This window comes from Electrona antarctica (assembly GCF_951216825.1).
Source record: "Electrona antarctica genome assembly, chromosome: 20".
Classification (NCBI taxonomy): Eukaryota; Metazoa; Chordata; class Actinopteri; order Myctophiformes; family Myctophidae; genus Electrona; species Electrona antarctica.
In genome coordinates this window covers 34,130,121-34,155,362 of record NC_136801.1, presented here as the reverse complement: position 1 = coordinate 34,155,362, position 25,242 = coordinate 34,130,121, and the positions used below count along the sequence as shown (strand labels likewise).

At 41.8% G+C, this 25,242-nt stretch overlaps 2 protein-coding genes across 2 annotated transcripts; both read left to right on the top strand.

The window, feature by feature from the left end:
• Window positions 1–1,406: 1,406 nt before the first annotated feature.
• On the top strand, window positions 1,407–6,114 carry LOC306913288 (extracellular calcium-sensing receptor-like; the record flags this gene model as incomplete). Its single annotated transcript, XM_079489879.1, has 5 exons — window positions 1,407–1,544; window positions 3,392–3,667; window positions 4,036–4,263; window positions 4,986–5,109; window positions 5,198–6,114. The coding sequence occupies 5 exons, from the start codon at window positions 1,407–1,409 to the stop codon at window positions 6,112–6,114; spliced, it is 1,683 nt and encodes a 560-aa protein (XP_079346005.1).
• A 4,523-nt stretch (window positions 6,115–10,637) lies between these two features.
• On the top strand, window positions 10,638–22,424 carry LOC306913287 (extracellular calcium-sensing receptor-like; the record flags this gene model as incomplete). The annotated part of the gene is made up of 11 exons (XM_079489878.1): window positions 10,638–10,850; window positions 14,423–14,638; window positions 16,348–16,478; window positions 16,599–16,893; window positions 18,732–18,818; window positions 19,062–19,331; window positions 19,811–20,017; window positions 20,302–20,577; window positions 20,983–21,210; window positions 21,299–21,422; window positions 21,508–22,424. 11 exons carry the CDS (start codon window positions 10,638–10,640, stop codon window positions 22,422–22,424), a joined length of 2,964 nt encoding a protein of 987 aa, XP_079346004.1.
• Between the last annotated feature and the right edge of the window lie 2,818 nt (window positions 22,425–25,242).

Below are 25,242 nucleotides of genomic sequence, written 5' to 3'. Positions count from 1 at the left end.
TGAGGGCTACTACAGACGTACACACGTTTCCATATGCGTGCCTGTCCTTGATAATGTTCTCTCTCTTTTCTCCTCTGTCTTCCTCACCCTCCTCGTCTTCGTGTGAGTTACAGGCACAGTTTAATCTCAACAGAATCTTCAAGGCCGGCGACTTTATTCTGGGTGGTTTATTTTATATCCACTCCTCAGCCGTCTTCCCTGAGCTGTCTTTCACCTCCAAGCAGCTGGATCCCACTTGCTATGGGTGAGTATGACATATTGTGATAGCAGTATACTGGATAATGTGATGGCGTATGTTTCTACAAAGATAAATAATCAAAGTTACAGTGATGTTTTGTTTTGCGTTATAGTTTTGACATTCAAAGGTTCAGATGGTCCCAGACTATGGCTTTCGCAATCACAGAGATCAACAGGAACCCCAGCCTGCTACCCAACGTGACTCTGGGATACAGTCTCTATGATACTTGTCTCACTCTTGGAGGTGCATTCCGTGCAGCATTGTCATTGGCCAGTGGGGGAGAGGAACAGTTTCAATTGGATGAGAGCTGTGTTGGCTCCCCTCCAATGCTCGGAATTGTAGGTGGCGATACCTCAGCACATTCTATTGCCATCTCTAGTATATTAGGTTTGTACAGAGTTCCCATGGTAAGTTTCCTATTTGAACACATGTGCGTGTGTGCAGCGAAATACAACACCGCTGCTACTGTACATCATATTATTATTTTAGTTTTTTTTCCTTTGAGCAGTGAGCTAAGCAGGGGGAAATCTACATGAGCGGTGAGCGATTATGAGCGGCAGGAAAATGTTTTTGAGCAGTGGAGCAGTGAACAGCAACAGCCTCGTGATCATGGGCCGTTATTTCTCCCTGCTCTGCTCACATACTCTGTTTGCAGGGAAGATTGTCACAAATAATGTAAAAGTAGATTACAGAATATATATTTTGTGTCTCTTTCAGGTGAGTTACTATTCCACGTGCTCCTGTCTGAGTGACCGGAATAAGTTCCCATCTTTCTTTAGAACCATCTCAAGTGATGCCTTCCAGGTGAATTTGTATACAGACAAAAGTTCAAATTAGTAGTAGCCTACATGCTCCACACACTTAAGAAAAACGTCTCTCTAGTGAATGTGATCGATGTTGCATATCGCCTTTCTTTTCCTTGTGTGTATTATAGATTTTTGCATCTTAAGTCAACGATTTGACCTTTTCCGTTTATCACTATGTGAATAATCTAAACTACGCACTATTCAATCCCTTTATTCTTTATCCAATCTGTACTCTCTCTTTTTTGTGACTGAATTTCCCTTGCGGGATCAATAAAGGTCCTTATATACCCTATATTCATCAGGTGCGAGTTATGCTCCAGATTATGAGGAAGTATGGGTGGACCTGGGTAGGACTACTATTTATGGCGGACGCCTATGGCCGCAATGCTGCCCAGTCATTCCAGTCTGCCCTAGCCCAGTCTGGTTTGGGTTGTCTGGCGTACGTGGAGGTTCTGCCCTGGGACCACGACCCAGCTGAACTTCAGAGGATTGTCACTCTGGTGAAGAAATCCACAGCTCGTGTGGTCATTGCATTTGTATATGGGACCTATATGGTTGATCTCTTGTCAGAGGTTGGTGTAACCATACATGCCAATTCACAAGGAATCTGAAGTCAATTAGTTATATTGAAGTGAAAACATCCTTATAAGAAAAATAAGCTGCACTTCAATTGCAAGCATTAAAGTTTTGTAACAGCAATGCAAATTATAGGGATATTTCACTTTCAAACATGTTTGTACTTGTTGTACTTGCGTGAGGGGGCTGTGATATTTCCAATATGAACTTTTCATTTTTTTTAATATATTCTTTTAACATATATTTTATTTGAAAGTGAAATATCCATTTTACCACTATCTCACTTAAATGCTCAGCAACTGTGTATTTTGTTTTATTTTTGATCTCCGCACTTCTCTGAAGCAAACATCAAAATCACACCATTCACTGATGTCTCTGCTATATCTAACTGTCATATTATTATACCTACAAGCTTGTAGATCTGCTTTTTTGGAAAATCGTGAAAATGTGTGCAACATTTGGTATATTATTCTTTCACAGTGAACATTTTTAACTCAAATCTTTACTTCTGGGAGGGGTCCCTACAATTTACAATTTAGGCATTTAGCAGATGCTCTTAATCCAGAGCGATTTACATTAGGCAAGAACAAAAAAGCATGGGAATACATCACATATATAAGATGCATTTATCATGAAACATGTGTAAGCTAAGAACGTAACTAGAACATATCTATATAATGACACTATACATATAAACTATACTATACTATGCTATACATATGTACTATGAAGTGCTATGACTACATACAATGCAATTATTGTGCTGTCTACATGACATGCTATAAGTCTGTTTCAAATGCTATCTAAGTCTAAAAAGTGCTATCTAAGGGGGTAGGGTAAGTGCTATGGGCCATGATGGAGTCTCAAAATATTTTGAGAGGGGCCCGGTCCGCGGCCAAATACAGATAATTATTTGTGAAAAACATGCAAATGATTGAGCACCAGTGCAACACTGATACGTTTTCTTTTAGAAAACTGTCAGGATTTAGAAGACACTTTGTAGAATCTGGTCGCTCTGAAAGAATATATATTCAAAGATTTGTGCCGCATTTTCACGATTTTTCAAAAATAGCAGACCTACAAGCTCGTAGCGCGCCACTCGGTGGCGCGCTATGAGCTTGTAGATCTGCTATTTTTCAATAGCTAAAGTATAACATAATGCTAACACCAAAAGGGGTTCCCGTCCAGGGTTAATGGAAAAAATGTACGTCCGTATACTATTCTGTTCAACACAACCAACAGGTGGTAAAGCAGAATGCCACGGGTCTGCAGTGGATGGGCAGTGAGGGCTGGACGACAGACACTATACTCCAGAATCGTGACTTCATGCCGTACCTGAGAGGCACCCTGTGTGTTGCCATCCGCCGTGGGGAGATACCGGGTCTAAAGGACTTCTTGTTAAAAGTCCACCCTGACAATGACCCTGACAACAGCCATGACAATACCATAGTGAGTCTGTGGTGGTTTCATGTAGTGTCGGTCTAGGGCTACAGAAATGCATTCTAAAGCAGTGGTTCTCAAACTATTTCGTAACATGCAGTAAAGGCCGTCGGGATCGGGAGTCGAACCTGCAGCACACTGCCAGACTGGATTACCAGCCAAGGTGCCTGGACCGCTGAACCACGGCCCAGGCCATATATCTGCTGTTTTTGAATGCTAACATCTAAACTAACACAGATGCTTTCCATTAATGGGTTAAACTGCAATTGTGTTTGTTTTTATATTCCCAAGCTATTAGATAAATTCTGAAGATTTCATCGTGTTCCTTCAGGTGAGGCAGTTTTGGGAGCACACGTTTCGTTGTAAATTTGCTCCGCTTCCGTCGGAGTGGGTGGACGCTGGCGGAGGGGTTTGTACTGGACTAGAGGACCTTGGAACAGCAGAAACTGCCCTTTCGGATGTGTCTGACCTCAGGCAAGATTATACTGTGTACAAGGCTGTGTATGCTCTGGCCCATGCCCTCCACGACATGTTGCAATGTGTGCCAGGAAGAGGGCCTTTCAGTGGGAACACGTGTGCCAGTTTGCAGACAATACAGCCGTGGCAGGTGTAATATACAGTACATTCATAGTTTACCTGTTAAGTTGAATTCAAATTTAGAATAATAGAAAAAGTATGAAAGTTGACATAGGATGACAATGTACATTATAACGGTGTTATTATTATTATAGTGATGAATATGATGACTAATTGCCAGGCAGTTAATGTTTATCAGTGTTTGGAACAGTAACACAGTAAACAGAAGTCTTTAGGACGGGGATACTTACTGTGTCAAGGTTTTTTCTCTCTCTCTATTGTTCCGATATTTTAATGCCCCTTATAGATTTAAAACAATTTGAGTAGGGAGGGACAGAACATCTATTGTGTATATTGCACTACTGTCTACAGTCTGCTGCTCTTCATCACCATTTTTAGCTTGTCCATTATCTGGAAAAGGTCAACTTCACCACATCCTTTGGTGATCCTGTATCATTTGATGAGAATGGTGATCCTTTACCAATCTATGATGTTGTTAACTTGGTGAGTCTCCCCGATGGAAGTACTACAGTTAACAATGTAGGTGTGTACAAGAAGTCAGCCTCCGGAGTTGAAGAACTAAACCTGGATGAAGACAAAATCTTCTGGAACTTTGAAACCAAAAAGGTAACTTCAAGTTTCTAAAATAGATAATGCTGAGCTCATGATGTGAATGAATGAATGAATATTGTATTTTCGTGTATAAAAAAAAGAAAAATAAAAACATTCAGATATACAGCTATAGCCAGCCATGCAGCAACTCAACCAGATTTCAAACAGTGCAGTGTAGTAGACCCACACAGACCTGTACATGAAATATATAACCAATATAGAATACAGTTAATCTATAAATACAATTTAGTTACAGTTGGGTGCCACCGATATTGTCCCTTATCATTTGACCCATTTAGGCCTGACCTCAACATTTTAAAAAATCCTTCTAAATCCACCAGTTTTCTGAAATAAATATTTTCACGATTTTTCAAAAATAGCAGACCTACAAGCTCGTAGCGCGCCACTCGGTGGCGCGCTATGAGCTTGTAGATCTGCTATTTTTCAATAGCTAAATTATAACATAATGTTTAAAACACGAAAAGGGGTTCCCGCCCAAAATGGGTTAACTGCCCTTTTGCACAGATCACGCAAACCTCAGCAAAAAGAAAAGGACAATATCGATGGCCTCCAACTGTATAACCAATTTAGTTATGTCACACTTCGCCTCCTATCCCATGCCCTATATGAAGATACTCTGAAGAACCCAAAACATGGTGAAAAAGAAACTCAACCAATGCATGATGTGTGAATGTCATTTAATTCTATAATTTGGTCATTGTCCATTTCCTCTGTAGCCGCCTCGGTCTGTGTGCAGTGAGAGCTGTTCCCCCGGAACCCGTGTGGCCAGAAGGAAAGGGGAACCTGTCTGCTGCTTTGACTGCATTGCTTGTTCTGGGGGAGAGATCAGCAATGAGACTGGTTGGTTTACATCAAGTACTGCAGCAATGTACAGTTGTTTATCTTTAGGACAATATTGTACTTGTCTTAACCTTGCCGTCTTTCTTAGACTCTACAGAGTGCACCAGTTGTCCAGAGGACTTCTGGTCCAGTCTGCAGCGTGACCACTGTGTCCCTAAGAGACTGGAGTTCCTCTCCTACAATGAGCCCCTGGGTATCTCCTTGACAAGCATCTCATTGCTGGGCACACTTATCTGTGCCATTGTCCTGGGAATCTTCATCTATCATCGAAGCACACCCATGGTGCGCGCCAACAACTCCGAACTCAGCTTCCAACTTCTGCTGTCACTCAAACTATGTTTCTTGTGCTCACTTCTGTTCATTGGCCGTCCCAGACTCTGGACTTGTCAGCTGAGGCATGCAGCATTTGGGATCAGCTTTGTGCTGTGTGTCTCGTGTATCCTGGTAAAGACTATGGTGGTTTTAGCTGTATTCAAGGCCTCCAAGCCTGGGGCTACAGACATTATGAAGTGGTTTGGTGCTATGCAGCAGAGAGGAACAGTTCTGGCTCTTACTTCCATCCAGGCAACAATCTGCATAGCCTGGCTTGTGTCTGCCTCACCAGCTCCTCATAAAAACACACAATACCACAGCGATAAGATAGTCTATGAGTGTGATGTGGGATCAACAGTTGGTTTTGGAGTGTTGTTAGGTTATATTGGTTTACTGGCACTCCTGAGCTTCCTCCTAGCATTCATGGCACGCAATCTTCCAGACAACTTCAATGAAGCCAAGTTAATCACTTTCAGCATGTTGATCTTCTGTGCCGTGTGGATAGCCTTCATCCCAGCATATATCAGCTCTCCGGGAAAATATGCAGATGTAGTGGAGGTTTTTGCTATTTTAGCATCTAGTTTTGGCATTTTGGTGGCACTGTTTGGACCAAAGTGTTATATAATCCTTCTGAAACCTGAGAGAAACACTAAGAAGTCCATCATGGGTCGAGGAGGTGCAGCCAAGATGTAGAAGCAGAAATTCTATGATAATAAATGTGTAAAATTTTATAACACATACGCCAAAATGACAGCTGCAAACTTCTATTAGGCCGATGTATTCTAGCGAATAATTGGTCAGAATGTTGAGTACCTTGTCTTAACGCTAAGTTTGATGCTTTTTGACCTATATGTAGTTAAAAATGTAGCACCTCTTCATTCTCTGGTTTATGCATAAATAATTAGCAAACATACCTTTTAAGCTATAATATTTTGTCTAACCTTTTGTCTCTGCCAGGCCAAAAGCCGAGAGACTATGTTTTCACCCCCCGTCCGTCCGTCCGTCCGTGAATGAGGAGGCCGAATTTTGGGAAACACATTTTTGGATATTACTCCTACAGATTATATGTCCAAACCTCACGCAAATTGGTACACATGCAGTATCTCTATAGTCATGTGATCAGGTTTGCAGGAGTGGTCCGTTTTGAAACACCTCAAGTCATTACCTCATGTCTGATTGCCGCAATACTTTGGCAGGCACATTCCCACTTTGCAAAGGAAGAAATTCCATCCTATACATTTTTGAGTCGTGCAACCACTACTCTTATAGAGAGCTTTGTGTGTCTCTGGCTGTGTCCGAGCAAGAAAATAGCGTTTGGCTGATTTTCATCACCAAGTGTCACTGTTGTGCAGCCTTGTACACTCTCAGAGTTATGGGGGTCCTTGAAATTAACGTTTCAAGGATTCATTCTTGAATGTTTAATGGCCCACAATGGAAACAAGCTTTTGTGGCTTTTTTGTGTCACCCATTTGGCATGTTTTGGCATGTCTGTACCTCGTAAATCGTCAATATAATCTACAGTCAAACAATCAAAACAAGTAAAAGAAAAACCATCAAGAGTGATATATAATAATAATTATAATAATAATAATGTGTGCATTGGCAACAAATAAATCTTAAAATCTAGTACTATTGTTTTTTTTGTCAGTAAACTGTATAGCTGGTCATGGAAATAATACCACACTAAACACATTAAGATTGTCACATCTGTTAAACATGTTAAACATTACATTAATCCCCATTTTGTCTTCTGCTGCACAAACACATACGCACACAGACACACGCGCGCGTGCGCACACACGCACACACACACACACACACACACACACACACACACACACACACACACACACACACACACACACACACACACACACACACACACACACACACACACACACAGTATATATGATGATTTCGGGTGTGACAGTCAGTGCCGTCTCCAGGCACAAATCAGCAGGAGGGCATTTTTTTTTCCAAACCCCCCCTATGTATAATTAAGCAATAAGCCACGAGAGGTCTCAGGTTACCAGGTATTTTACAATGGCTGGGGGCGTATAGGCTTCTATACCCTCCCAGCCATTGTAAAATACCCGTTAAGCTGCGGCCTCGAGTGGCTTATTGCTTTTCTAAAACGGTTACTAACATATAGCAATATTAACCTAATAAAACTATTAAATTCACAGTAGCTACGCTTTGCGCCACCAGAGCGAGCCACATCGCTTTCTTGTTTTGCTCAAGGACAGTCTAAGAAGGACGAGACGCGAAGACCGTACGGGTGACGCCATGTTGCTTATGGTGCTCCATGGAAGGAAAGAAACATGCGCAGTTGAGACCAAGGAAGCTGAACGCGGAAGTGTTGGCTGCATATAGCCCATTGCGCATGTTTCTTTCCTTCCAAAGCAACATGGCGTCGCCCGTACGGTCTTCGCGTCTCGTCCTCTTTAGACAGTCCTTGGTTTTGCTAGTAGGCTATGTGACGGGAGAATAGCGCTTGATGTCTTCATAGTCACATTCACAGTCATATGAGCCGGGCGGTGCTTAGACGCCCGCACGGCATGGGTTTGTAAGACAATCAAGCGCTCCCCTTCCCCAGTAAAGCTACAGAGATGCGGTCACGTGACGGTAACCAGCCAATCAGAATCAAGTATTGGGACTAACCGTTTTAGAATAAATAGTCGCCTATTAACAAAGTGATGCATTAACAACCTATAGAAGGCAAAATATTCAAAATTTCATCATGCTTTATCTAGCATGTGTTGTGTCAAACTAGGGGGTTTTCATGATGCTGAATCAATTCCAAGCATCAGTTTTGCAAAAAAAACACTCATTGGGCTTAAAACGGCAGGTTGTAATTGGTATGGTCACATATTATGCCAATTATGAAAATTGCTCAACATATGCAAGTTAGCATCCGGCAGTTTCTACATGCTGGGGACCCATACTAAACATTTCTAACATAAAACCTTGGTGTACTCAACATGTCCGGGTTCACAATGGGGCTCTATGGGCTGGCTACTAGACTAGTAAGTGATGTTTGTTTAAATATTTTTAAATAGTGATCTACTGATCATCATCATTGCTATAGACCAGAGCAGTGGTTCCCAAAGTGGGGTCCGGGGACCCCCAGGGGTACTTGAGGGAGTTCCAGGGGGTCCCCAGTTAAAAGATAGTTTGGAACCAAATGGACCCTTATGGGTCTGTACCGTCTGTAACTCTGAGAGTGTATACAAATGAAACCAAATGGACCCTAACAGGTCTGTTCCATTTGTTCATATAACTTGCGTGTGGAGAGGGAAAGTAAAAGCCACTTTTCCGTGTGAAAATGCGCGAAAACACGCGTGCACGAGGCACATGCACGCGCATTTTTGCGCGCGCGCTATGAGTCCAAATCTGTGCTCCCCCACCTGGAAACAAAGTTAGGCGCCCCTGGGCCAGACCCCTGACGGCACCAGGAGGAGGAGACCTGTCCTCTCTGCACTGGCTGCCGGTCCGGTATAGAATACATTCTCTAAAGCGGTTAGTCCCAATACTTGATTCTGATTGGCTGGTTTCTGATTAGAAAAGGAAGGGTTGTCCGCACACTGTGATTTTTTGATTTAGTATAACGTTTCGACCCTTACGGGTCTTTGTCAGGTATGAGTACAAAACATCAAGTAGGCGTATTATATACAACAGCATATGGGCAAGCTCTATTGCAATGAGGGAAATCAAGAAAGACACACCCACCGCATCTGAAAGGATGTGGCTGCAATTAGCCCTATGCTAACTCTTTAGAACAGAAGTAGAATAGGAAAGTATAGAGGTGCAGACAAAATGAATAATAAGCTGCAAACCAGTAAAAATATTGCAAATAATACAAATACTGGAGGAGACCATAACACAATAGCAACAAAATAGTAAGGTACTGCAATTACAGTACAAAATAATGAGGACACAGCGACAACAAAAATGGCAAGAAGAATAGTGTACACAAAGTTAAAAGAATGAAAAAGAAAAAGAAAGAATTATCCCAGAAATGGTTTGACATCAAATTCCTCATTCAGCCCATGAGGAGCCATAGTGTTAAGTGTATACTGGTTTCTGATTAGACCATGTAGTAAATCTCACGATAATCCACACCTTCAATAACTTTATATAATTCCCAGCTGCGTTACATTGATTCCGCAGCTCTGTAGCTGAGATGGGGTTTGTAAGGCAATCAAGTGCTCCCCCACTTGATTGCCTTACAAACCCAGGCCGTGCGGGTCGGAGACTCCCGCTTTGCGTCGTGTCTCACTATGCCTCTCAGCCATTATAAAATACCCGGTAAGAGAGAGCCTCTTGTGACCTCTTGTGGATTATTGCTTCATCAAAACCCTCATTTTTGTCTACAAAGCCCTAAACGGGCTGGCCCCCTCCTACATCACTGACCTCCTATCAAAGCACCAGCACTCGCCCAGCAGTCTGTCATGACCCAGGCGGTTATGTTGATCTGACCCCCCATTCCAAAGCACCCGCGCTCGCCCAGCCCTTTAGTGTGAGGTCGCTTCTAATACTTTCTAGACATGCAAACAGACTTACACTGTCTGTAAAGATCATGAGTATTAATTAACTTAAAGCAAAGAAATGTAATATAATAATATATTTCTGGTTTTGGTGTGATTATTACATAATTATTACATAGACAAAAGGTTGCATGATTTATTCATAGGATGATAATTATTCCTGGAGTTGTAAACATACAGTCTGTGAGAAGCTTTCAAAGTTGACTAAAAGTAAAACATGCAGCAATTTGCTGATGTTCACCTCGTTTTTGCATCATTTATGGAAATTATGCTAATTAGGAAAGGTTGTATGACTTCACAATGGTAACAGATGGATTTCTGCACATCACTCTTAGATCACCTTTATAAGTTACCTAGAAGCAAAGTTATTGCCATTTCCGTTTTTGACAATGTATTAGTTAATTATGCTAATTAAACATGCTAAACCCAACAGAAACATTTTTAGACATGTTTTTTTGGCATTCTGGTAACCCCAAGAATCAAGATATACCTGTCTCCAAAAATTAACATTCCAAAATCACAGGCATCAGAATCTGATTGATAGGCTCCCCTACTAATAACTTTATATCATTCCCAGCTGCGTTACATTGATTCCGCAGCTCTGTAGCTGAGATGGGTTTGTAAGGCAATCAAGTGCTCCCCCACTTGATTGCCTTACAAACCCAGGCCATGCGGGTCGGAGACTCCCGCTTTGCGTCGTGTCTCACTACGCCTCTCAGCCATTATAAAATACCCGGTAAGAGAGAGCCTCTTGTGACCTCTTGTGGCTTATTGCTTCATCAAAACCCTCATTTTTGTCTACAAACTAAAGCCCTAAACGGGCTGGCCCCCTCCTACATCACTGACCTCCTATCCTATCCCCCCTCCATCAGGACCTATCAGGTCAGAAGAATGCAGTCTCTTACACATTCCACCACCAAAAAAGAGGCTCAGGGGCGACCGCAGCCCCTACACTTTGGAACATCATACCCCTTAAATGGTAAATGGTGCATTTATATAGCGCCTTTATCGAAGGCGCTTTACATAGATTGTGCATTACATTCACCCACACATTCATACACCGATTGCGGCGGAAGCCATGCAAGGGTCCAACCAGCACATCGGGAGCAATTTGGGGTTCAGTGTCTTGCCCAAGGACACTTCGACATGTAGCCAGGAGGAGCCGGGATTCGAACCGCCGACCCATGGATCATTGGATGACCTGCTCTACCTCTTGAGCCACAGTCGCTGCCTTGCTGTTAGGACTGCTCCCTCCGTTGAGTCTTTTAAATCACAACTTAAAACCTTTTCATATAGAGCACCGAAGTCCTGACATCACTGCCCTCTACTACCAGTAGAGGGTAGTGAGCGCCATGGTTCATGTATGTTTTTATAAGCATTGTACTCTCCGTAGGGGGATTTTAGATCGCCTCATATAAGAACTGTGTTTGAAAAATAAACCGATCACCCGGGCCTTTTCACTCATATGGATATGAAGCATCGACTGAAGGTGGAAATGTACAAATATACCCAAAGAGTAACAAAATAAGCGTTAGAAACGAGCCAAACAACCCAGAGACTACATTTCCGGGTAGGCTGCTTCTGCCCGCAGCCCGTCGCACAACAGAAACTGAACGTTAATTACGTTTATTTTTATTTTTATTTTATTGATATATAATGTATCGTGGTTAGTACGAGTCGAGTCACCACCAGCTGAGCTTACGTCAACGAGGAATCTCAGGAACGCAATATGTTGACAGCTGGGCGTGACGTATATGCTCAGCGACATTGCATTCATATGTAGTTTCAAGGCTTTTGCGGTCACATTAATTCCATTTTCTCTAGAAACTGGCTGTATCAAATATGAATGGACATCATTAACGACGCACAGCCACTCCCCTGACAGAAACGCCGAGGTGGTCGGTTTATTTTTCAAACACAGTTCTTATATGAAGCGACCTAAAATCGCTGTTTGGGGATCTCAATGCAAATAAACAAATACATGAACCTGGAGATTGACGACCTCTACTGAAAGTGACGTCAGACTTCGGAGCTCTATTCACAAGCCTTTGAATCCCCCTCTTGATCCTGCACTTTTATATTTTATATTATTTTGCTTTAATTGCCTGTTGTTTCATTGACTGTCTTATATTATATTTCTGCATTGTATTTTACTGTATTGTATTGTACTGTATTGCTCTTTTTGATATGTTGAAGCACTTTGGTACAATGAGAGTTGTTTTTAAATGTGCTATATAAATTAATTTGATCTGATTTGATTTGATTTGACATAACAGGACTTTGATATGAAAGCATTGTTGACGTATGTTAAGCCCTGCCTCTTCTTCTGCCTCTGCCTTGCTAGGGTGTTGATGTGTGTTGAAGGTGTGATCGATGATGTTATGGCATACGTTGGCTCAGGGGATGGCCTAACACTGTGTATAAAAATGAGCAACAGGACAAAGTGTTTGGAAAATGGGTTAAACAGAGGAGGTGCAGTCATGAACGCTTCTGAAGTTATACAACTGATTCCATATGTGTACTTGTGCTTGATGTTGTTCTCTTCATTCTCTCCTTTGTCTTCCTCACCTTCCTCTTCTTGTGAGTTACAGGCACATGCACGCGCATTTTTGCGCGCGCGCTATGAGTCCAAATCTGTGCTCCCCCACCTGGAAACAAAGTTAGGCGCCCCTGGGCCAGACCCCTGACGGCACCAGGAGGAGGAGACCTGTCCTCTCTGCACTGGCTGCCGGTCCGGTATAGAATACATTCTCTAAAGCGGTTAGTCCCAATACTTGATTCTGATTGGCTGGTTTCTGATTAGAAAAGGAAGGGTTGTCCGCACACTGTGATTTTTTGATTTAGTATAACGTTTCGACCCTTACGGGTCTTTGTCAGGTATGAGTACAAAACATCAAGTAGGCGTATTATATACAACAGCATATGGGCAAGCTCTATTGCAATGAGGGAAATCAAGAAAGACACACCCACCGCATCTGAAAGGATGTGGCTGCAATTAGCCCTATGCTAACTCTTTAGAACCCAAGTAGAATAGGAAAGTATAGAGGTGCAGACAAAATGAATAATAAGCTGCAAACCAGTAAAAATATTGCAAATAATACAAATACTGGAGGAGACCATAACACAATAGCAACAAAATAGTAAGGTACTGCAATTACAGTACAAAATAATGAGGACACAGCGACAACAAAAATGGCAAGAAGAATAGTGTACACAAAGTTAAAAGAATGAAAAAGAAAAAGAAAGAATTATCCCAGAAATGGTTTGACATCAAATTCCTCATTCAGCCCATGAGGAGCCATAGTGTTAAGTGTATACTGGTTTCTGATTAGACCATGTAGTAAATCTCACGATAATCCACACCTTCAATAACTTTATATAATTCCCAGCTGCGTTACATTGATTCCGCAGCTCTGTAGCTGAGATGGGGTTTGTAAGGCAATCAAGTGCTCCCCCACTTGATTGCCTTACAAACCCAGGCCGTGCGGGTCGGAGACTCCCGCTTTGCGTCGTGTCTCACTATGCCTCTCAGCCATTATAAAATACCCGGTAAGAGAGAGCCTCTTGTGACCTCTTGTGGATTATTGCTTCATCAAAACCCTCATTTTTGTCTACAAAGCCCTAAACGGGCTGGCCCCCTCCTACATCACTGACCTCCTATCAAAGCACCAGCACTCGCCCAGCAGTCTGTCATGACCCAGGCGGTTATGTTGATCTGACCCCCCATTCCAAAGCACCCGCGCTCGCCCAGCCCTTTAGTGTGAGGTCGCTTCTAATACTTTCTAGACATGCAAACAGACTTACACTGTCTGTAAAGATCATGAGTATTAATTAACTTAAAGCAAAGAAATGTAATATAATAATATATTTCTGGTTTTGGTGTGATTATTACATAATTATTACATAGACAAAAGGTTGCATGATTTATTCATAGGATGATAATTATTCCTGGAGTTGTAAACATACAGTCTGTGAGAAGCTTTCAAAGTTGACTAAAAGTAAAACATGCAGCAATTTGCTGATGTTCACCTCGTTTTTGCATCATTTATGGAAATTATGCTAATTAGGAAAGGTTGTATGACTTCACAATGGTAACAGATGGATTTCTGCACATCACTCTTAGATCACCTTTATAAGTTACCTAGAAGCAAAGTTATTGCCATTTCCGTTTTTGACAATGTATTAGTTAATTATGCTAATTAAACATGCTAAACCCAACAGAAACATTTTTAGACATGTTTTTTTGGCATTCTGGTAACCCCAAGAATCAAGATATACCTGTCTCCAAAAATTAACATTCCAAAATCACAGGCATCAGAATCTGATTGATAGGCTCCCCTACTAATAACTTTATATCATTCCCAGCTGCGTTACATTGATTCCGCAGCTCTGTAGCTGAGATGGGTTTGTAAGGCAATCAAGTGCTCCCCCACTTGATTGCCTTACAAACCCAGGCCATGCGGGTCGGAGACTCCCGCTTTGCGTCGTGTCTCACTACGCCTCTCAGCCATTATAAAATACCCGGTAAGAGAGAGCCTCTTGTGACCTCTTGTGGCTTATTGCTTCATCAAAACCCTCATTTTTGTCTACAAACTAAAGCCCTAAACGGGCTGGCCCCCTCCTACATCACTGACCTCCTATCCTATCCCCCCTCCATCAGGACCTATCAGGTCAGAAGAATGCAGTCTCTTACACATTCCACCACCAAAAAAGAGGCTCAGGGGCGACCGCAGCCCCTACACTTTGGAACATCATACCCCTTAAATGGTAAATGGTGCATTTATATAGCGCCTTTATCGAAGGCGCTTTACATAGATTGTGCATTACATTCACCCACACATTCATACACCGATTGCGGCGGAAGCCATGCAAGGGTCCAACCAGCACATCGGGAGCAATTTGGGGTTCAGTGTCTTGCCCAAGGACACTTCGACATGTAGCCAGGAGGAGCCGGGATTCGAACCGCCGACCCATGGATCATTGGATGACCTGCTCTACCTCTTGAGCCACAGTCGCTGCCTTGCTGTTAGGACTGCTCCCTCCGTTGAGTCTTTTAAATCACAACTTAAAACCTTTTCATATAGAGCACCGAAGTCCTGACATCACTGCCCTCTACTACCAGTAGAGGGTAGTGAGCGCCATGGTTCATGTATGTTTTTATAAGCATTGTACTCTCCGTAGGGGGATTTTAGATCGCCTCATATAAGAACTGTGTTTGAAAAATAAACCGATCACCCGGGCCTTTTCACTCATATGGATATGAAGCATCGACTGAAGGTGGAAATGTACAAATATACCCAAAGAGTAACAAAATAAGCGTTAGAAACGAGCCAAACAACCCAGAGACTACATTTCCGGGTAGGCTGCTTCTGCCCGCAGCCCGTCGCACAACAGAAACTGAACGTTAATTACGTTTATTTTTATTTTTATTTTATTGATATATAATGTATCGTGGTTAGTACGAGTCGAGTCACCACCAGCTGAGCTTACGTCAACGAGGAATCTCAGGAACGCAATATGTTGACAGCTGGGCGTGACGTATATGCTCAGCGACATTGCATTCATATGTAGTTTCAAGGCTTTTGCGGTCACATTAATTCCATTTTCTCTAGAAACTGGCTGTATCAAATATGAATGGACATCATTAACGACGCACAGCCACTCCCCTGACAGAAACGCCGAGGTGGTCGGTTTATTTTTCAAACACAGTTCTTATATGAAGCGACCTAAAATCGCTGTTTGGGGATCTCAATGCAAATAAACAAATACATGAACCTGGAGATTGACGACCTCTACTGAAAGTGACGTCAGACTTCGGAGCTCTATTCACAAGCCTTTGAATCCCCCTCTTGATCCTGCACTTTTATATTTTATATTATTTTGCTTTAATTGCCTGTTGTTTCATTGACTGTCTTATATTATATTTCTGCATTGTATTTTACTGTATTGTATTGTACTGTATTGCTCTTTTTGATATGTTGAAGCACTTTGGTACAATGAGAGTTGTTTTTAAATGTGCTATATAAATTAATTTGATCTGATTTGATTTGATTTGACATAACAGGACTTTGATATGAAAGCATTGTTGACGTATGTTAAGCCCTGCCTCTTCTTCTGCCTCTGCCTTGCTAGGGTGTTGATGTGTGTTGAAGGTGTGATCGATGATGTTATGGCATACGTTGGCTCAGGGGATGGCCTAACACTGTGTATAAAAATGAGCAACAGGACAAAGTGTTTGGAAAATGGGTTAAACAGAGGAGGTGCAGTCATGAACGCTTCTGAAGTTATACAACTGATTCCATATGTGTACTTGTGCTTGATGTTGTTCTCTTCATTCTCTCCTTTGTCTTCCTCACCTTCCTCTTCTTGTGAGTTACAGGCACAGTTTAAATTCAACAGAATTTACAAGGCTGGGGACTTTATTCTGGGTGGCTTGTTTGAAATCCATTTATCCTCTGCCTTCCCTGAGCTGTCTTTCACCTCCAAGCAACAGGATCTCATTTGCTATGGGTGAGTATCACAGCAAGCAAGAGAACATTGTTTTAATATAGGCATATAGCATCATAGGATTATTTGATGTAGTTCTACAAAGATAAATTGTCAAGGTTACTGTGGAACTTTGTCTGTTAGATTTGACATTCCCGGGTTCAGAATGGCCCAGACCATGGCTTTTGCCATTACTGAGATCAACAGAAACCCCAGCCTGCTACCCAACGTGACTCTGGGATACAGTCTCTATGATACTTGTCTCACTCTTGGAGGTGCATTCCGTTCAGCTTTGTCATTGGTCAGTGGGAGAGAAGAACAATTTCAACTGAATGAGAGCTGTGTTGGCTCCCCTCCAGTGCTTGGAATAGTGGGTGACTCTCCCTCAACACATTCAATTGCCATCTCTAGTGTATTAGGTTTGTACAGAGTGTCCTTGGTAAGTTTTTTTCTTTCACCATCACCATTTTAATTGGCCATTCTTTTTGGCTATTTTAGTTTATTTACAAATCTAATATAATGATAAACAGTGTAGTCTTTCTACAGCCTGATAAAGAAAACAATATTTACTTGTTACAGAGCATGTAAGTGGAGCTGGCAGACTTTGAATGGAGCATGGGGGGCAGTAGATTGCCACATTGTATATTGTTATACAATGTAACCTTTTAACCTTTTAACTAGTTTTCTAATAAATTTGTTTTTACTTCTGTTCTGTAAAGCGACTTTGGATACCTTGAAGCGCTATATAAATCGTATATATTATTATTATTATTATTATTATTATTATTATTATTATGTTATTGCGTTGTCTTATGAAAAAGGATAATGTTTGTGTTTTTTCGTAACAAAGTATAACCTAGTGATTGATTAGGGGTTAACAACACACCATGCAAGTTTTAACAAACCTTGCATGGTGTGTGTTTTTAGCCTTGTGTAGCGATGGTGATATCACTGTGTGGCAATATGCATTGCAAAGGCAGATGAAGGCTGGCTACGCAAGGCTATAGTGTGTTTTGTTGTGTGTTGAAGGGTTCGTATACGTGTTTGTCAAAAGACGGCATTGTGTTTCTGAACCAGGCCTCCTGATGGCTTAAGCTGCCTCTGTGTGTTCGCAGCACACAATTCAGTCCCTTCTTTTTTTTTTGTGATTGAAAATGTGAACCGAGCGGAGGGAAATCAAGCTGAGTGGTGGTGAGCGATGTTGAGCATTTTAGCGTGGGATTGAGCAGGGAAAGTGAGTGTAGAGTTTCACCCTGCTCTGTTCCACTAACGTGCTCTGCTTGTTATGGGGAAATTATGTAAGGCATACATGGGCAATTGGCGGTCCGGGGGCCACATGCGGCCCCCATCTTCACTTAATGTGGCCCTAATATTGGAATACTGATAAAGTATATTATTTAATTTATGTTATAATTCCAATCATGCAAACATGACTGGCTTTAATTACTTTAGTCTAAAATATCTTTCAGGATTCCAATTCCAAAATAGCAAAAAAAAATCAGGATTTAAATTAAACTATAGCAAAAATAGCTGATCTACAAGCTCAAAACGCGTTACACTGCGACGCGTTTTGAGCTTGTAGATTGGCTGTTTTTGCTACGACCGTAATATGCAATGTGACCCTCTGGAGTGACTGTATTTAAATATAGTGGCCCTCTCCATCTTCAAAGTTGCCCACACCTTCAGGCTGATTAACCACCTCCGCTGTCGCGTCAGTGGTTAATCAGCCTGAAGGTGATTTATCTATAAACAATGACCACTCAGCCATACATTATCCCGCTTATTACACGGCTACTTAATACATAAATTAATAAATTGACCCAAAACAAAACAAAACGACTCATATTTCCTTGCTTACGGTAATGAAAGTATTCCCATAAGTGGCCGGCGTCTGCCCAGCTGCAGCACAGTCGGAAAACAAGGAAGTGAATTGATCAAATATAATCTATTTTCGGGTACTGCACCGTCTATTTCTCGCTGAAATGTTTTCAAAAACCTTTTGGAGAGCAATGTTTTGCTGTAAATGACACTGTGTGTGTGTTTACATCATGGCTGTCATGTTGGAAACAGCAGTAAATCAGCGGAGCACAGCAGGTGCTCCGAGGGTTTGTTTTGGCATCGGTGTGTTATAGAGCGGAGCAGTCATTATCCAGAAATAACAGTCCGATGAATTCGGCGATTGACCAATCAGAATCAAGCATTCAACCAAGCCGTGTAATAAAGAATTATAGTACCGTATAGGTATATTACAGAATATATCTTTTGTGTATTTTTCAGGTAAGTTACTATTCCACGTGCTCCTGTCTGAGTGACCGGAATAAGTTCCCATCTTTCTTTAGAACAATCCCAAGTGATGCCTTCCAGGTGAACTTCTACAGACAAAACATCTGTTGGTATCAAGTAGTACACATCACTTCCCTTTATTGATATTGCATATCACCTCTCATTTCTTTGTGTATAATACTGCTGGAGCTGAAGGGTTAGGTTTAGGGTCAGCATCAAAAGAAAATTAATGTGGGTTATACGCAGGAGATTCACTGATTTTACACTACAGTATGTGCATAATCAAACTAAGCAGGTCTTATCCCACCATTCTTTATCCATCAGGTCCAAGCTATGCTCCAAATTATAAAGCGTTTTGGGTGGACCTGGGCAGGACTGCTATTTACTAATGATGCCTATGGCCGAAATGCTGCCCAGTCATTCCAGTCTGACCTGGCCCAGTCTGGTTTTGGTTGTCTGGCGTACGTGGAGGTTCTGCCCTGGGACCACGACCCAGCTGAACTTCAGAGGATTGTCACTGTGATGAAGACATCCACAGCTCGTGTGGTCATTGCCTTTATATATGTGCCCTTTACGGTTCATCTCATGGAGGAGGTTGTGGGAAAGCAATTTAACCACTTTCTAAATAAATTAAAATAATAATAATAATATAATAATATAATAATATAATAATATAATAATATAATAATATAATATATATATATATATATAGCCTAAATATGTATATTATAATTTTTCAAGAAATTAAGAAAACATTATATTTTTAAAACAAAGCAATACTGCCTCATCAAAGTTGGTACTGTGAATTTATATTGTATATTGTCAGATACTTACGTGAGAGGGGTGGAGACAGACAGACAGACAGACAGACAGACAGACAGACAGACAGACAGACAGACAGACAGACAGACAGACAGACAGACAGACAGACAGACAGTTTGAGGGTCCAATGGAGTTAGCTGGTTTTGTCAGAGGCACTTTTTAATACTTTTCATTTGAATTCGTTCAATATGTTGTGAATCAACACACAGACATGAAGGGTGTTCAATAGCATTGAGTTATATACCGTATAGGTGGTAAAGCAGAATGTGACAGGTCTGCAATGGATGGCCAGTGAGGCCTGGACAACAGATCCTAAGCTCCTGACTCTAGACTTCATGCCGTACCTGGGAGGCACCCTGGGCATTGCCATCCGTCGTGGAGAGATACCAGGTTTAAAGGACTTCTTGTTAAAAATCCATCCCCACAATGGCCATGACAACAGCCATGAAAATAACATAGTGAGTCTTTTGTTTCATTTTTTAAACCCATTATGTACGGGATCCCCTTTTGTAACTATACCTTTCAGGACGGGAAACCCCTTTGTGTTAGTTGTTGCTATGTACAGTATATAGCAACATATATTTTTTTGTCATTTTTAATTAATATTTGATGACATTTTTTATTTAAAAGGCCTTTTTAGAATCGGCCTCAGTCCTAAATGGGTTAAGTTGCAATGTTGTGTTCATTCACAAGCTTTGTGCTTTAGAGAATTATGCTTTAAGTTTTCACTGTGTTTCTTCAGATGAGGCGGTTTTGGGAGCACACATTTCAGTGTAATTTCCCCCCCCTTCCGTCAGAGTGGGTGGATGCTGGTGGAAGGGTGTGTACAGGACAAGAGGACCTAGCAACAGCAGAAGCCGCACTTTTGGATGTATCTGACCTCAGGCCAGAGTACAATGTGTACAAGGCTGTGTATGCTCTGGCCCATGCCATCCATGACATGTTGCATTGTGTGCCAGGAAAAGGGCCTTTTATTGGGCACAGCTGTGCCGGTTTGCGGACAATACAGCCATGGCAGGTGTAATGTCATTTCACAGGTTACATATGTTTCTAGTTGGGTTCAAATTTAGACTAATAATGATTTAGGTTTGGCTGGTGTCTGGGCCAATCTGACTATATATACAATTTGGATCAGTTCATAACAGCAAAAGGCCAAAGGGTGTACACACCATATTACTAAAGACACTTGTCATGATGGGGCGGAATAATTATGAGCCTGCAGTAGTCATTAAATTGTTAGTTTTAGTTGTTTATTATCACACAGTGGACAGTTGTGATAACCTGATATGCAGTAGTGTCTGAACAATTCAAGTACAAATTGTACATCAAAATCTATTTCCCTTGTCTATGTACATTGTGCAAGTAATATTTTGAGCAGCTGCTCAAAACACACTTTTATAATTCTGCTCATCACCATGTCTAGCTTTTATATTACCTGGAAAGGATCAACTTCTCTACACCATTTGGTGATCACGTATCGTTTGATGAGAATGGTGATGCTTTACCAATCTATGATGTCATGAACTGGGTGTGGCTCCCTGATGGAAGCACAAAAGTTCACAATGTAGGTGTGGTCAAGAAGTTAGTCTCTGCGGGTGAAGAACTCATCCTGGATGAAGACAGAATCTTCTGGAACTTTGAATCTAAAAAGGTCACTTCAGCTTTCTAAAGCTAATGCTGAGCTGGTGTGAATGTAATTCAGTTTGTACAAAATATATCATTCTTAATTTCCTCTGTAGCCACCTCGGTCAGTGTGCAGTGAAAGCTGTTCCCCCGGAACCCGTGTGGCCAGAAGGAAAGGGGAACCTGTCTGCTGCTTTGACTGCATTGCTTGTTCTGAGGGAGAAATCAGCAATGAGACTGGTTGGTTTACACCATGTAGTAATGTACAGTATCTTTAGGACAATACTGTACTTGTCTGTCCCTTTAACCTTGTCGTCTTTGTTAGACTCTACAGAGTGTACCAGTTGTCCAGAGGACTTCTGGCCCAGTCCCCAGCGTGACCACTGTGTTCCTAAGAGCCTGGAGTTCCTCTCCTACCATGAGGCTCTTGGTATCTCCTTGACAATCATCTCATTGCTGGGCACACTTATCTGTGCCATTGTACTGGGAATCTTCATCTATCATCGAAGCACACCCATGGTGCGCGCCAACAACTCTGAACTTAGCTTCCTTCTCTTGTTGTCACTCAAACTATGTTTCTTGTGTTCACTTCTGTTCATTGGCCGTCCCAGGATCTGGACTTGTCAGCTGAGGCATGCAGCATTTGGGATCAGCTTTGTGCTGTGTGTCTCGTGTATCCTGGTAAAGACTATGGTGGTGTTGGCTGTATTCAAGGCCTCCAAGCCTGGGGCTACAGACATTATGAAGTGGTTTGGTGCTATGCAGCAGAGAGGAACAGTTCTGGCTCTTACTTCCATCCAGGCAACAATCTGCATAGCCTGGCTTGTGTCTGCCTCACCAGCTCCTCATAAAAACACACACTATCACAGTGATACGATAGTCTATGAGTGTGATGTGGGATCAACAGTTGGTTTTGGAGTATTGTTAGGTTATATAGGTTTACTGGCACTCCTCAGCTTCCTCCTAGCATTCATGGCACGCAATCTTCCAGACAACTTCAATGAAGCCAAGTTAATCACCTTCAGCATGTTGATCTTCTGTGCCGTGTGGATAGCCTTCATCCCAGCATATATCAGCTCTCCGGGAAAATATGCAGATGTAGTGGAGGTTTTTGCTATTTTAGCATCTAGCTTTGGCATTTTGGTGTCACTGTTTGGACCAAAGTGTTATATAATCCTTCTGAAACCTGAGAGAAACACAAAGAAGTCCATCATGGGTCGAGGAGGTGCAGCCAAGATGTAGAAGCAGAAATTCTATGATAATAAATGTGTATTTTATAACACATACGCCAAAATGACAGCTGCAAACTTCTATTAGGCCGATGTATTCTAGCGAATAATTGGTCAGAATGTTGAGTACCTTGTCTTAACGCTAAGTTTGATGCTTTTTGACCTATATGTAGATACAAATGTAGCACCTCTTCATTCTCTGGTTTATGCATAAATAATTAGCAAACATACCTTTTAAGCTATACTATTTTGTCTAACCTTTTGTCTCTGCCAGGCCAAAAGCCGAGAGACTATGTTTTCACCCCCCGTCCGTCCGTCCGTCCGTCCGTGAATGAGGAGGCCGAATTTTGGGAAACACATTTTTGGATATTACTCCTACAGATTATATGTCCAAACCTCACGCAAATTGGTACACATGCATGCAGTATCTCTATAGTCATGTGATCAGGTTTGCAGGAGTGGTCCGTTTTGAAACACCTCAAGTCATTACCTCATGTCTGATTGCCGCAAAACTTTGGCAGGCACATTCCCACTTTGCAAAGGAAGAAATTTCATCCTATACATTTTTGAGTCGTGCAACCACTACTCTTATACAGAGCTTTGTGTGTCTCTGGCTGTGTCCCTGGCTGGCTGTGTCCGAGCAAGAAAATAGCGTTTGGCTGATTTTCATCACCAAGTGTCACTGTTGTGCAGCCTTGTACACTCTCAGAGTTATGGGGGTCCTTGAAATTAACTGTTTCAAGGATTAATTCTTGAATGTTTAATGGCCCACAATGGAAACAAGCTTTTGTGGCTTTTTTGTGTCACCCATTTGGCATGTTTTGTCATGTCTCTACCTTTAAAATCGTCAATATAATCTACAGTCAAACAATCAAAACAAGTAAAAGAAAAACCATCAAGAGTGATATATAATAATAATAATTATAATAATAATAATGTGTGCATTGGCAACAAATAAAATCTAGTAGGCCTACTATTGTTTTTTTTTGTCAGTAAAAAATACCAAAAACACATTAAGATTGTCACATCTGTTTTTAAACATTACATTCATTTCTTCACTGAATGGGCTATCGCCATTTTGTCTTCTGCTGCACAAACACGTACGCACACAGACACGCGCGCGCGCGCACACACACACACACACACACACACACACACACACACACACACACACACACACACACACACACTGTACTGTATATATGATGATTTCGGGTGTGACAGTCAGTGCCGTCTCCAGGCACAAATCAGCAGGAGGACATATTCTTTTTTTCCAAAGGGGGCACTTAATTTTTCAAACCTCCCCTATGTATAATTAAGCAATAAGCCACGAGAGGTCTCAGGTTACCAGGTATTTTACAATGGCTGGGGGTGTAGGCAGACCCGACAGCGGAGGGTCTTCTACCCTCCCAGCCATTGTAAAATACCCGGTAAACTGGGGCCTCGAGTGGCTTATTGCTTTTCTAAAACGGTTACAAACATATAGCAATATTAACCTAATAAAACTATTCAATTCACAGTAGCTACGCTTTGCGCCACCAGAGCGAGCCACATCACTTCCTTGTTTTGCTCGGCAAGTAGGCTATGTGACGGGAGAATAGCGTTTGATGTCGCCATAGTCACATTCACAGTCATATGAGCCGGGCGGTGCTTAGACGCCCGCACGGCATGGGTTTGTAAGGCAATCAAGCGCTCCCCTTCCCCAGTAAAGCTAGAGATGCGGAATCAGCTGGGAATGATATAAAGTGATTGAAGGTGTGGGTTATCGGTGAAATTTACAACGGTCACGTGACGGTAACCAGCCAATCAGAATCAAGTATTGGGACTAACCGTTTTAGAATAAATAGTCGCCTATTAACAAAGTGATGCTTGAAAAAGGCTACAAGTAGGCTACAATTATGCAGCAGCACCAACAACAAACAAAGAAATACAAATATGTTGAGCATTATAATGTCTTCTGCATGCATATATTACCTTGTATTTCTATTAACTATTCAATTAATTTGAACATGTATATTTACAATAATCATGGAGAACTTATAGATTTAACATTTGTAAAACATTAAAATATTGGTAGGGTAGGGTACTACTGGCCAATCTGGACTGGAGGGGCACACAATGCAATCTGGGGGGGCAATGCCCCCCAATGCCCCCCTGTAGAGACGGCACTGGCACTGACAGTACAGTACAGTAGAGGGACCCCCTGAGCTTTGTGTGTCTCTAGCTGTGTCCCTGGGTCCCTGGCTGGCTGTGTCCGAGCACGAAAATAGCGTTTGGTTGGTTTTCATCACCAAGTGTCACTGTTATGCAGCCTAATACACACAAACATATTAACTGTATATATGATGATTTCGGGTGTGACAGTACAGTACAGTGACAGTACAGTACAGTACAGTAGAGGGACCCCCTGCTTTTTGACCAAAGGTCATACAATAAAGTGGTGCAACTACACATTTATTGTTATAGTTACTGTACATTAGAACCAGGAAAGCAGTGACGTCTGCTTGACGTCACATACTAACCATAGCAACCATGCTCGTTTTTTTGGTACGAACAAACACAGGTACACGGGTACAAAGCCAGTTGTTGGAGTGGTTTGCACCACTCAAAAAAATAAATCCCCCCTGGATTCCTTGAATCATGACGCAACATAGGCTAGGCCTGTCCATTTTCTAGAAAAAAACTAACTTTTTACTGCTAGGCCTACTCTACTCCTACATCCTACAGATATCGTCTTAGATATACTAGGTCTATATATTTAAAAAGGTTATAGCCATTATTGGTGAAATACATCAATTACAACACAAATAGTCATCAAGAATCATACATAT